General features: G+C 40.6%; 1 protein-coding gene across 1 annotated transcript in view; it reads right to left on the bottom strand.

Annotated features, from left to right (window-relative positions):
• Positions 1 to 224: 224 nt before the first annotated feature.
• The window catches only part of DERA (deoxyribose-phosphate aldolase), a 54,164-nt gene continuing 42,419 nt past the window's right edge, over positions 225 to 11,969 (bottom strand). The window contains exons 7-9 of the mRNA XM_064459179.1: positions 5,657 to 5,769; positions 2,154 to 2,303; positions 225 to 397 (exon numbers count right to left, since the gene is read on the bottom strand). Coding sequence (XP_064315249.1) covers positions 341 to 397; positions 2,154 to 2,303; positions 5,657 to 5,769 — 320 coding nt within the window. The 3' untranslated portion in view covers positions 225 to 340. The remainder of the gene's footprint in view (positions 398 to 2,153; positions 2,304 to 5,656; positions 5,770 to 11,969) is intronic.

The following is an 11,969-nucleotide window of genomic DNA, read 5'->3' as shown; positions in this document are numbered from 1 at the left end:
TCTGCGACTGCAAAGTGTTACCAGGCCACCTAAATCTTTTTCATAGTATTTCAGTGTTGCCATTAATAAGCTTTTCAGGCTGGTCCGAGGAAGACTCTGCAAGATTAACTTTGCAAATCTGTAAGTATTAACTATTTAACTATTTCAGAATTACCATTTTTTTCTGCTTTTGGATCAAGTACAACCAGCAGACTTGAGCATATTTTTAAATACTATAAAATATGAAGAAGGGAGAATTAGGCCTTTAATTCTATCATATGCACTTGGTTGTCAGAAGACTTCTGAATGCTGTTTGCTTAAAGACCTCTTTTGTAAAAGTAATCCTGAGTTGATTTTGCGTCTAAGCCATTGCCAGGTCATGCTTAAGTGCATAAGAGCCAGTCACATGATAGAAAATCTGCAAGAAAAAAGAAAGTTTATGATGGAATTATATATGACTATAAATCTGAAAGTGTCAAGGAAGTAACAAATTAAAGGCATGCCAGATGAAGATGATGGTTGGGGTGTGTGTGTGTGTGTGCATAAAATATGATGTGATATACCTTTATGTATGTACCTGTTTATAGGATCTGAACTAAGGGCTTTTGCTGCTTTGCTTGGAAGAAAAGAAAAAAGCAAAGACTCCTGTTGCTTTTAACTAGGCTTTCAAAAACAGCCAGGAAGGAGACAATGCTTTACTCTCACTGCAATCTGATTTTGTCAATTTCAGTATTATTTTGTGATATTCGAAGTATCCTAAATTGCTTATGCTTTTATATTGCTCATTTCAAACTGTTCTTTAAACTGTACTGTCTTGGAGGTGGGGGAGTGTTCTCCCCATTTTCTATCTTTTGTTTTTTTTTTTTTTAAATCTGTTCATTTTATTTAATATAATGATTGGGACATTTCATCTTGCATGTTTTTAGATGGCATAGTACAGCAGAGCTTTGGTCATGACTGGGGCATTCGTGCAATCCCTGGCAGATAAAAGGATGCCGCCCTTAAGAAAACAGCACAAATCACATGACACAATCACTGGCTGTGTTGTAAGACTGAGCAGTGATGACAGTGGTAACAAGAAAGCTCACGCTGCTTTGTCATAACCAGGGACATGATTTTAGGTCAATACTGAGGCAGAGGCACTTTGGCAATGAAGCATGCCAATATTATTCTCATTGCAGGAGTGAGCTAGCGGTTTTCAACAGTCATGAATATTCACCTGACATCTCTCAGCTGTTCTACATTTCTTAAGACATGCCAGTATTTCAGTTGCTAGTAGAGGTGGGGAAAGGGAACTGACTGATGATTTTTTCCTCGCCCAGAAACCATATATCTCATGGTCTCCCACCCAGCAACAACAGCACAAGGACTGTCAAACTTTTTTCTTGGTTAAAGCTCATACCACCTCATCTCCTGCATGCAGTGAACATGGCAGTGAAGTTCAGCAGCCCTCATGGTTTAGTAGTTGCTATGACACTATGCTGTTCTCAACTACGGCTTATCCTTTGGGGTTGAGACCCTGCGCCACTGGGGTAGGTCGTGGGTAGATAGGCCAGAACCCTTCTTCCCACCAGGAACTATATATTGCCACTGCACCTCATATACTATTTGCCTGCCAGGAAACACAGCAACCAGCCTGCACAAAAATAAAAGCAATTAGAAAAATGAGGTTTTGTAGGAGGCAATTGCTTTTCTTCCCCAGGAAATAATCAATATGTAAAAACTTCTCTATCAGCGGTACCATATGTAGGATGAGACGTGACTTTCTCCACAGCATGGAAATATATCGTGAACAGTTGCAGCACAGTGACACAAAAGGTCTGTGAGACGAGGGTCAGCTGAACTGGCAACAGCTAGGAGTGCAGGGGAGTGCACTACCATGCAGTTGCAAAAAACTCTGCGTACGTACAAACTGAGCCTCTTTGCTCACTGCATTGCAAACCTGGCCCAGGCAATTGCCAGCTGCTGGAGTATCAGAGTCCCAGATGTCTGTAATGACAGGCCAAATTTAAAGAAATACTGGGCTGGAAGTGAACCTGTCATTAATAATGAATTAGGCATATGTTCTATTATCTTTTAAACAGCACCAAAAAGCATATTCTGAAAAAGTAGTAAGCCAGCACATTTGGACAAATTACTTCTCTCCACCAAGCTGAAAACCGTTAACAACTAACCTGTTTCTCAATGTCTTCCAGCAAACTACTGGCACCCAGGCGAAAGAGCTCTGGTGTTAGCCATTCCACTCCTAGTTCCTCCTTCACCAGCATAAGCCAAGTAATAGCTTCTTTTGCCGTCCGAATGCCCCCAGCAGGTTTAAATCCAACCTTTATATAGAAAAAAGAAGTGCAATACACATTTTCATTCATCAGCAACCATAGAAGAGCAATCAGCATTTGTACACCTGCAGTCTCAAAGTGCCTGTGGTGTACGTAACAACTCTACACAGTAAGTATCTGACTGCAAACAGTATAAGCCCTGGACTAGTGCTGAGAGCTATCAACCCTCAGCTGTCACTGCGAAAGATAACATTTTCATCCCAAGGGACAGCAACTGAGGCTGTAATACTTTTGACCCCAGTGCACTTTCTCAGGAGCTGGGTTTGAGGTCTAATGGGAATATTTTGCCCATAACACATATCAGGCCAAGGGATTTAGGCAGGACCTGGGATACCAGCATACCACCTACTGTCCATGTCGTAATCTAATTCCAAATATATTACAACAAATATACATGCAGTAACATAACGCTAAAAATGCTGAAATAAAGCATGTGTGGCAGCTGACTCATGGAGAGCAGTGAGAGATGGTTGCGCTTTATAAAAAGCCTGTGCACCACAGTTATACATGATTGGGCTCTATAGTAAAACCTATCAGAGGTTTAATTTTCACTACAATTTTCCAAATGGGAATTAAATTAGGCCTGTCTTTACCAGAAATTGAAAGTTTTGTGCTTCACAGGAACTGCAAAACTTCTCTCCCAACACAACCTGGATATGCTTTCAGTCACTTAATGAGAGATACGTCTCATATTTGGTCAGGTGAACTGCCATGTATGTAGAGGCACACATGCTGAGAAAAACCTACCTTTGAGGTAAAGCATGTCTTGAATCCCATCATCAACCTGCTGTGCTGAGCCAGCACTGAGGTGACTTGGCATGCACCCTTAATGCCAGTCTTTTGGTTACGTGCCTTTTAGGCGCATCTCATTCTGACACAGAGCTTATGACACGCAGTTATCAAATCCCTCATCAAAAATTTTGTCACCTGCATTACCCAAAATGTTGGCCTGCAGAAGCTTACTAAACTCTTGAAAAACTAGGAGAATTAGGAAAAGGTGTTTCTGCATTTAAAAAAAAAAAAAAAATTCTGAACAATCTGTACAACAGTAGCACACCGTGATTCTTTCTACATTTCTCCCTGGCATAAACCTTTACCTTGGGTACTCCTTCCTGTCAGCCTCCTTCGGCAAGAATTATTGTTCTGAATTCTGTATACACATTCCTGAAACCTCTCTGCATTGAGGATTTCTTTGTACCTTATGGATATAATAGTGGAATCAAAAAGTATCTGTCTTTAAATGTGTTTGGTAATTTTTCTAATAGTGATTGCAGGATAGAGACAAGCACAGAATAAATCCTTTCACACTGACATCATATTTCCAATAAGATTATAAAGAACAATAACAGGAAAAGCTTGATAAATCCAAAATGCAAAGACTGTGTTTTTGTGGATGGATGGATGGATGGATGGATGGATGGATGGATGGATGGATGGATGGATGGATGGATGCATGAGTGTAATCGTACATCTGTTAACATTAGATTTCCAAAAGGAATTTAAACCACAGCAACTGGAAAAGCATCTTCTAGACAATAAATTAAAGTAGTGGGAATGTGTTTTCCCTCAGGAAGAGAAATTCTAATTAAATTCAAATTTAGTTTTCTTCCTAGAAATATTACAGCTCTTTGAGACAATCTGTGGCAAACCCAAGTAAAATACAGTTAATAAAAGAATTAAAAACACCATGCAGAATTCCTTCCCCTTTTAGCAAACTCTGAAAGCTCTTTTCTTTGCGAAAAAGCTGACAAAGACAAGCCTGTCCTCTCCTCCATTTACCAGCTTGCCAAACGGCACATCTGACTGCCATAAAAACACAAAAAGGAAGGGGGGTTGGAATTTAATTCAAGAGCAGTACAAAGTCCAGCTACCGCTTTCCTGCTGTTTCACAGCATTTCATTATTTTGCTTAATAAGTTCATCTCCTCAAGAATTTTCTCTTCACCTTATATTATTAAAAGTAATAAGTTTTTCTGGATTGGGGGTGTTCCCAACAGAAAAACCAATTTATGTATGTCCTTCAATAATGACAGGAAAAGATTATTTCCCATTATATTGCACACTTTTCATATCACCACCACAGCTTATCATTCAATAAATGTTACTCTGCAACTTGTTCCTTCCCTCGAAGAAGTTTAATTTCTGTATTAACCTGTTTTTCCCAGCCAACTCCTTGCTAGAAAGCATCCCTACAGCAGCAAAATTAGTTTGTTAAAGAAACCATTTAGAAATCTCTTGTCACTGATAATATTGTCTTCAGTTAATAAAAGCACACAAAGTCAGTTTACATCTAATTCACTGACACACACACACACACAGAGACATAAGCACTCATTCTTAATAACACATTTTGTACCATGAATGAATCTTTTTAAAGCAAAAGGTGAATTCAACATTTATATCCAATTATAAGTACAAAGCTGTGTTAATGCAGCAGAGCCCAACCTCTGGCACACATCTCATGCAAGCAGCACCGGTGCTGAGGTGAGTCACCCAGCCCCAGGGACCTGCCTCAGGTTGGCAGCAGTCATCATGCTCCCGCAGAAGCAAGGCTATCGGAGCTGCTCAAGTTGTGTGGCACAGAGAGATGTGGGCTGGGGAAGGGAGGAGTGAGGACAGACCAGGAATCCATGCTGGCCTCATCTAGATGACTACAGAGAGGAGATGGACACACATCTAACCTGCTGTCACGTGTTCCTATGTCCTAACATCATACCTTGAAAGGTCACCTGCAGAAGGGACAGAAGGGTCAGCTGGAGAGGATGGAAGAGTGACCCAGAAGTGGGGGGAGGGTCCTAGCTAGAGATGTGGTTTCCTTCCCTGAGGCTGCAGGTGAGAACAAAGCCCACTGCTGAACACCAGCAAAAGATGTAACTGGCAGCCCCCACTTGCCTGTGGATAAAGGAGGTGAGAGGAGGCTTAAGCCTTCCTGGATAACCTCCTGCTTTCCTACTGCTTCAGCACAAGGGTGGATTCACAGATAGCTTGTCACAGACTCCCCCCTGCTCCTGGCATTAAATACCTTAAACGGTGAAACAAAACTCAGACCCAAATGCAGCAGGGGGTGCATCAAGACTGCATGAGCTTTTAGGGAATGAAGTGATAGTTATTCAAGGGAGGAAAGCCAAAAGTGCTGCCTTTTCTTTTTTTTTTTTTTAAGATATACAAATATTAGTGAATCAAATGAGGAATGCAAGAGAGAAGCTCCATTACCTATTACTCATATAGCCATGGAAGCTAATGTATGTGGATTGTATATGTTCTGCATTTTGAAACTATTACAGTCTTATTTCCTTCTGAGTGAGCCCGTTTGGTTAATTTTATAAAGGTAACAAGAATTACCTTGTTGCCAGTTTGCCAGTAGAATTCTCTAATGGCTCGCATCATGACTACTCCGACTGGGAAGGTCGCGTTTTCCACTTCCTTTCCTGTAGATGTCTTTATAAAATCGGAACCTGAAAAGAAGTAAAAAGCTTTATGGTAGTTTTAGAACAAGAGCCACTCTGCACATACATAGTTCACACCATCCACAGATGTCCTCATACTTCACAGCAGTTATGAAGCCTTCCTTTACACGTACATCCCTGAGGTGTTGGTGCTAACCTTGCTCTGGTGGAGGCTAGAGCAGGAGGATGATACCCACCCGGTTTCAGAGCAATTCAGACATCCCAAGGGCTAAATGAACATCTCAGCTCTTAATTCTTTGCTTGAGTTATCAGACCAACAATCTCTTCAGGACAGCCCAATAGGATATATGTTCCTGTACAGACACTCAATATATGTGTATATAAACATTAAAAGGAATGTGTCTGACTAACCACAACAACAGAGATTATTTCTTCCAAACACATTTTGCATATAAATCAACATTTTAGTATTTTCACAAGGATCTTCCTGAACAGAAGCAATTTTCATCATTTTTTTTTTTTTTTTAATTTAACTTTGCATCTATTTAGACTCACATTTGACAGTCTGGTATTGCATCTCCTGCAGCTGTTTAAAGTGAAAGGAAAGAGATCCCATGTGTATTTACGAAATCAGCTGTGTAATACTGTAAACGGGGAAAACTCCCTTCTTATGCATTTTGCAATTGTAACATTGCAAATTACTATACCTAAACCCATGGTCTGATATAATGCAGTAATAAGGTCAAAACACTTGTGTTATTTAAAGAAGGAGAGTTAGCCTTGGCTTATTTTTTTCTGGGTTCTCACTTGTGAACAATATTCTCCACCGCCTGTCCTGGAGTACACTAGGTAGCGGTTTTGTGCATTCTTGCTGTTTTGGGTTAACTTAAAAGGAATCCTGCAGCACAATATAACAAAAAGCTAAGAAACTAAACAAAAAGTTTGCCTTGCCGTGTATGATCCCACATTGACTCAATACAATGGTAAAAATTCTTTAATTGCATTAGGTTGCACTTCATCCCTGAGAACCTACTTCTTCGAAAAGGTGTACTGTGGGATCATTAATTATCAAAAGTAACCAGGAGAAGATGAGGGATAATTCAAACGTCGTGTAGTAGTGCATCATCCACTTAAGTCAATTGGAACTGCATCTGCTTCCACTTCAAATTTGGCTTAGGGTCCATTTTGTCTCCTATTTGAATGACGGTGCCTCTACAACATCCCCTAGAGTAAGGAAGGAAAGTTTCACTGCTGGCTCAAACTAAAGAGTTGCCTATGCTACATTTTGATGGTGTGCTGCAGCACACTCCAGAGACCCGTCTTCCTGATGACACAGCCGACTGGTGCACGGCTAGGTCTCAGCCTGATGGGTAGTTAAGACAAAGTCAGGCGTGTTTCTGCATCCTGTGATTTAAACATAATTGAACAGTATCACTAACATCATGTCTTGTAAGACCATGGTTTTCTCTGTAGGCTTCTTGTCTAGGCACTAACTCAGCCCACTGGTGATTAAGTTGCACCCTCCTATGACAATTCCCATTCTAAAGAGAAACAGTTATTTGCAAAAAAAATTCTAACTCCGGAGAAAGTGCAATGTGCAAAAGAGGCAATTAATAGTTGATTGAGCTTTGCAATGAATGGAGCACACAGGAGAGACAATTGAGTTACATATTTCAGAGCTGCTCCCTTTCAGAGAGGCACTACGGACATCTCATAGTCACATTAGAACACGTAACAGTGGAAGTGAAACTTCAGCATCACCAAATTATATTTTTAATTTCCCTTTCGAAATGCAGCACTTAAAGTCCTTCAGTGCAATACTTTTCATTATTTCTAGTATAAGGTAAGTCAAAGCTTTTATAAGTCTTATAATTACAAGTCTCTATGGTACAGTTTCATTAAAAACTTTCATTAAACAACAGCTGCCCTTGTATATGGTCTTCTAATCAATTTGGTCAAACAGAATGACTTCTAATCAGCTGTTGATAAAAATAGAAGATGAAATTTTAATTCTAATAGATTAACCACAAACTCAAGATAGTCTTCAAAATCCATCTAGCTCTATTCTCCAGTGGATTTAACGACTATTCAGCAACTCATTACTAAATAGAACAAGATGAACATTTTCCAGTTCATTAAAGAAATGTACTATGTATTTTTGCATTGTCCTCATGATTCGTTACAGGGAGTCTTAATTACAAGATAATGGATAATGGTTATTAAATGCAGACTCCAGTAATGAAGCTCTATTCATTTGCGAGCCTCAGAGACTGCAAAGAGGGGAAAATAAAATTACTAGCTTCAAAAGATTAACGGATCAAATTATTATTCAATTTTGAAAATCTCATTCAGACTTCATAGAAACAAGAAGAGATTAAAAACTAGTATTAGTACAAAAGTAGTGCATTTATATATTTATTTTTAAATAATATCTTAAGGCTATTACCAGAATAATCAACTTTAGATGTGATTATTAGACAAACATACAGCCAATTTAGTGGCATCCTCTAACAATGAAAACAACACATTTTTATTTCCTGAACAAATTCTATTTATGACACAAGAGCTTGCTAGCAGGACTGCATGCAGCGTCTCGCAGAAGACACAAAATGCATGCTATCAGAGAGCACCACAATGGAAGGTGCTATTAACGTCTAGATTTCAGGAATGAAAAGGGGTATTTAAAAATCAACCACTGCTATAAAAAGCACCTCATTAAGTAGACTTTATGCCAACCTTGTAATAATAAGGGAGTCTCACCAAGCCTATTTCTTATTCAAGTTTTCAAAAACAAGTCTAAGGAATGAAGTTCACCAGGAGTTTTATCTGGAAACTTAGGTGATGATTTAGAAACTGAGTTTCATCACCCATCTTCTGATCTTCCTATGAATGTATACAGTCAAAAAATCAAGGCTAATGTTAAAATACATGCTGGATGGCTTTCCCCTTCCTTAGAGCAGGTTCCACGATTCAATGAAACATTAAATCAAAGACTTAAAAAAATGAGTTCTTCAGGGTATATTTCTAGGCCCAGTGAACCTGGAAAAGGCCACACTTTCTACTCTTTTCCAATGTGCAACTACAACAGTACATTGCCTTTCAAGGCAGCGAGTCATGTAAGACTCATTGAATCAGTGAAGAGTGGAGGCATCAGAGCCTTTTTGAAACAGCAGCATTACACGCCTGTTTCAGGTGGGCTTGATGCCAACCTAGAAATCCACCTGCCTGTGATACATTACAGCACCAGAGCCTGGCAAGCACAAACTGCATCAGCTTACTTTATCCAGAGACGGAAATCTGAATAAACCTTAAGAAATGTGAACCGTGCCACAGCCTCTGTTTGAGAGGCTCCCTCTAGTCAAGAGCTCTCAGCGCCGCTGGGAGCCAGACCACTTGGGCGGCAGTCACACATCTTGTGAAGTCAGGTAGAGTTTTTTAAGATATTAAATCCTCTCTTCCCTTGCACTCTCACCCCCCATACACATATGACCCTCAGCCACTGCACTCCACCAAAGACCACTCAGAATAAGCCAGCTGAATGTGCACCTGCTAAAAAGAAAATCAGTGTCTTCACAGCATGTTGCCTGAGTCCATACCTAGAGGTCAAGACGAATGCCGTTATATTATTTCTATTCTAGATACTCACACAGCCTTATTTATGGTAGCACCTGAGCAGAGGTGTAGACCTGAGCGACAAAGAAGCTGAGTGACTTGCCCAAGGCCTCTCAGCAAGCATTTGGCAGGGCAGGGATTGAATGTCCTGGTCTCCTGAAGGCCAGAAGAGCTGCCATGACTGGCCTGCCCTGCTGCTATCCCCTATATCAACTCGAAATGCTACAAAGCTTCCCAGTCCACATAACATTGAAGCAGAGCATGAGAACTGGAGAATCTTATTTAGATGACAGCATCCAGGAAACACACTCTGGTTCTGTAATTAAGCAATAAGGAATAATAAGCATCACAGCAATCGTGGAGTAATCACAACCTTTCGGTTGTGAAGTGCTTCAAATGCCCTTGGGGAATGATTATCTCCTGATAACTACAGACTGTTCTGTTGCCTTACTCCTAATAAAGAACAAAGATGGGTCTGGCAGTTTTAAACAATAGTTTAAAGAGAGAGATGCTTGCAGAGGGACAATTATGCTGTGATACTTTGTAAGTACCTGCAGTGAGGACAAACATGTCTTGGTTGCTGCAACTCAGATGTAACATTATGCGGCAACACAGGGTGAACACATACACTTCCAAGATTTCTAGGACTGGTGGCAAAGAGGTGTGCTGCCGAGGGGACCTGCAAAATCCCCTGTGCTGTTTGTGCTGACAAGGTAGCAATGATAAAATAGTACATTATCAAATGTGCATAAAATCCCATTAGCAAGTCATCTTTCTATTTCATGAGTACCTAAAATAAGGGTCTTAAGATTTACACACAATTAGTCTGACTAGGGGTGACCAGGTTATCGACCCTCTGAAAATAAGAGGCAGGGCAAGGTAAAAAAGGCTAATGTAGTAGCTAATTCTTGTCAGTTGAGTCATCATAATTGTCCACTTACATGTCCCTATCCTACTCCAGTGGCAAGATAAAATACATTCCCGGCTAGCTTAACTTTGCCGTTGAGAAGGAGAAGAGAAGCTTCTTTAGCAGTAGCTCACCAAGTAGCTTTAACTCCATCACACATGGCTACTCTGCCAGACCACTTGGTTAGGTGCCTATGCATGTTTTCACATGCCTGTGTCTAAGCTACCATTTTGAAAAATGCTAGCTTGTAACTTAGACTTCCGTGAACTGCCTATTTTTTTGCAATTCTTTTTGGAAAAGTGCCTGCATGGAGGGGTGTGGGGGAAATGACATCATAGGACTCCATGTTTAAGGTCTCTTTACAACTAAGGCAACCTTTCTAATGACCCATCCTATCATCTCAGCTTCGTTTTCAAGACTCAGAATGGATGCTTCCTGTCTTGTACACCACCTCTGGTAACAGGTGTTCTGCAGGCCAAACGATGCCCTTAGGGACACTTACGCATGCACACAAAGGGACAAACTATTAAGTCCATACTTAGGCAAAATCCCCTGTAGATGATGTCTGAAAGAATTCAGCATTGCTGAATTATGCATAGCTTGCTAATGCACTATTATAGTGCCTACCATCAGTCTCCATAGAATACTATTACTTAATTAGCATTAGTTTCTTGTAAAATGTGTTTCTCTAGAAGGTTCAACAGAAAGATCCATAGCACCTTCTGTTACTCGGCTATATAACATGGGCTTTTGCTTTTTTAGAGCATTCCTTCCAACCCAATCCCTATTTGGTATGGCGAAAGAGAAGATAAATAACTGATGTGCTCCAGGCTCAGAGGCCAAAGCTGCAGTCCCTGTCAATGGTGGCTCTTGGCTTTAGGCTTCAAACCACACTGAAGTGCAGGAGGCAACAGGCACCCAGTCCCCTCCTGTACTGCCAGGCAGAAGCAGTGTTGGGAGATGCCAGGGTGCAGGAGCAGTTCAGGCAATTACGTGCTGCTGGAATAGCCATTCCTCTTCCTCTCCAAAGAGGAAGCAGCAGGATATCCTCCCAAGAGTGACTAGTGGGATAACAAGGAAGCTTAAGGAATCCCTGTATTGTTATCTGCTTGTTAAATTTCATGTTTCTTTACTAAGATATCATTTTTCTTCTTTAAAACTGTGTACCATGTATTACACTCAAGGGCTTTACAGTGTATGACCTATATTAACCTTATTCCATTTTGCAGATGGCATTACTGGAACTGGTTAAGCAGTCTGCCTAATGACACATGACGAGACAAAGGTAGAAAGAAGAAATAAATCAATGCATCCAACACCTAATCGTAAAGTTACTATAATCATGGAGAAAAAAATACACCTTTCCTTTCAGCTTATCCACTCACAATGCTGTTTTATTTTACAGACTACTCTGTGGGCTATTTTTTGCCACACTCCTGATCTTGAGCAAGACACAAAATACAAGACACAGCAGTGCAAGTCTCCTCTCTACTCTAGAAAAGTCTCTGTTTGAGAGCGCACCCCAGCACACCCAGGGCAGGAGGCAGCCCTAGTGGCACAGCTCTGGCCCCAGATACCTGAACACATGGCTTCCTCCAGCACGATACCCACGACAAAACAGAAGCAGGCAGCCATGGCACATTTTATCCAATGGAGAGAAGAGTGGTCAAAGGAGTAGCAGAAGTGGTGGTACATGGAGACAGAAGCATGTTGATTACCATTAGCTTTA

Source organism: Phalacrocorax carbo, chromosome 1 (assembly GCF_963921805.1).
Source record: "Phalacrocorax carbo chromosome 1, bPhaCar2.1, whole genome shotgun sequence".
Lineage (NCBI taxonomy): Eukaryota > Metazoa > Chordata > Aves > Suliformes > Phalacrocoracidae > Phalacrocorax > Phalacrocorax carbo.
Note: the sequence above shows the minus strand (reverse complement) of the source record. Positions and strands in the feature narration are given on the sequence as shown.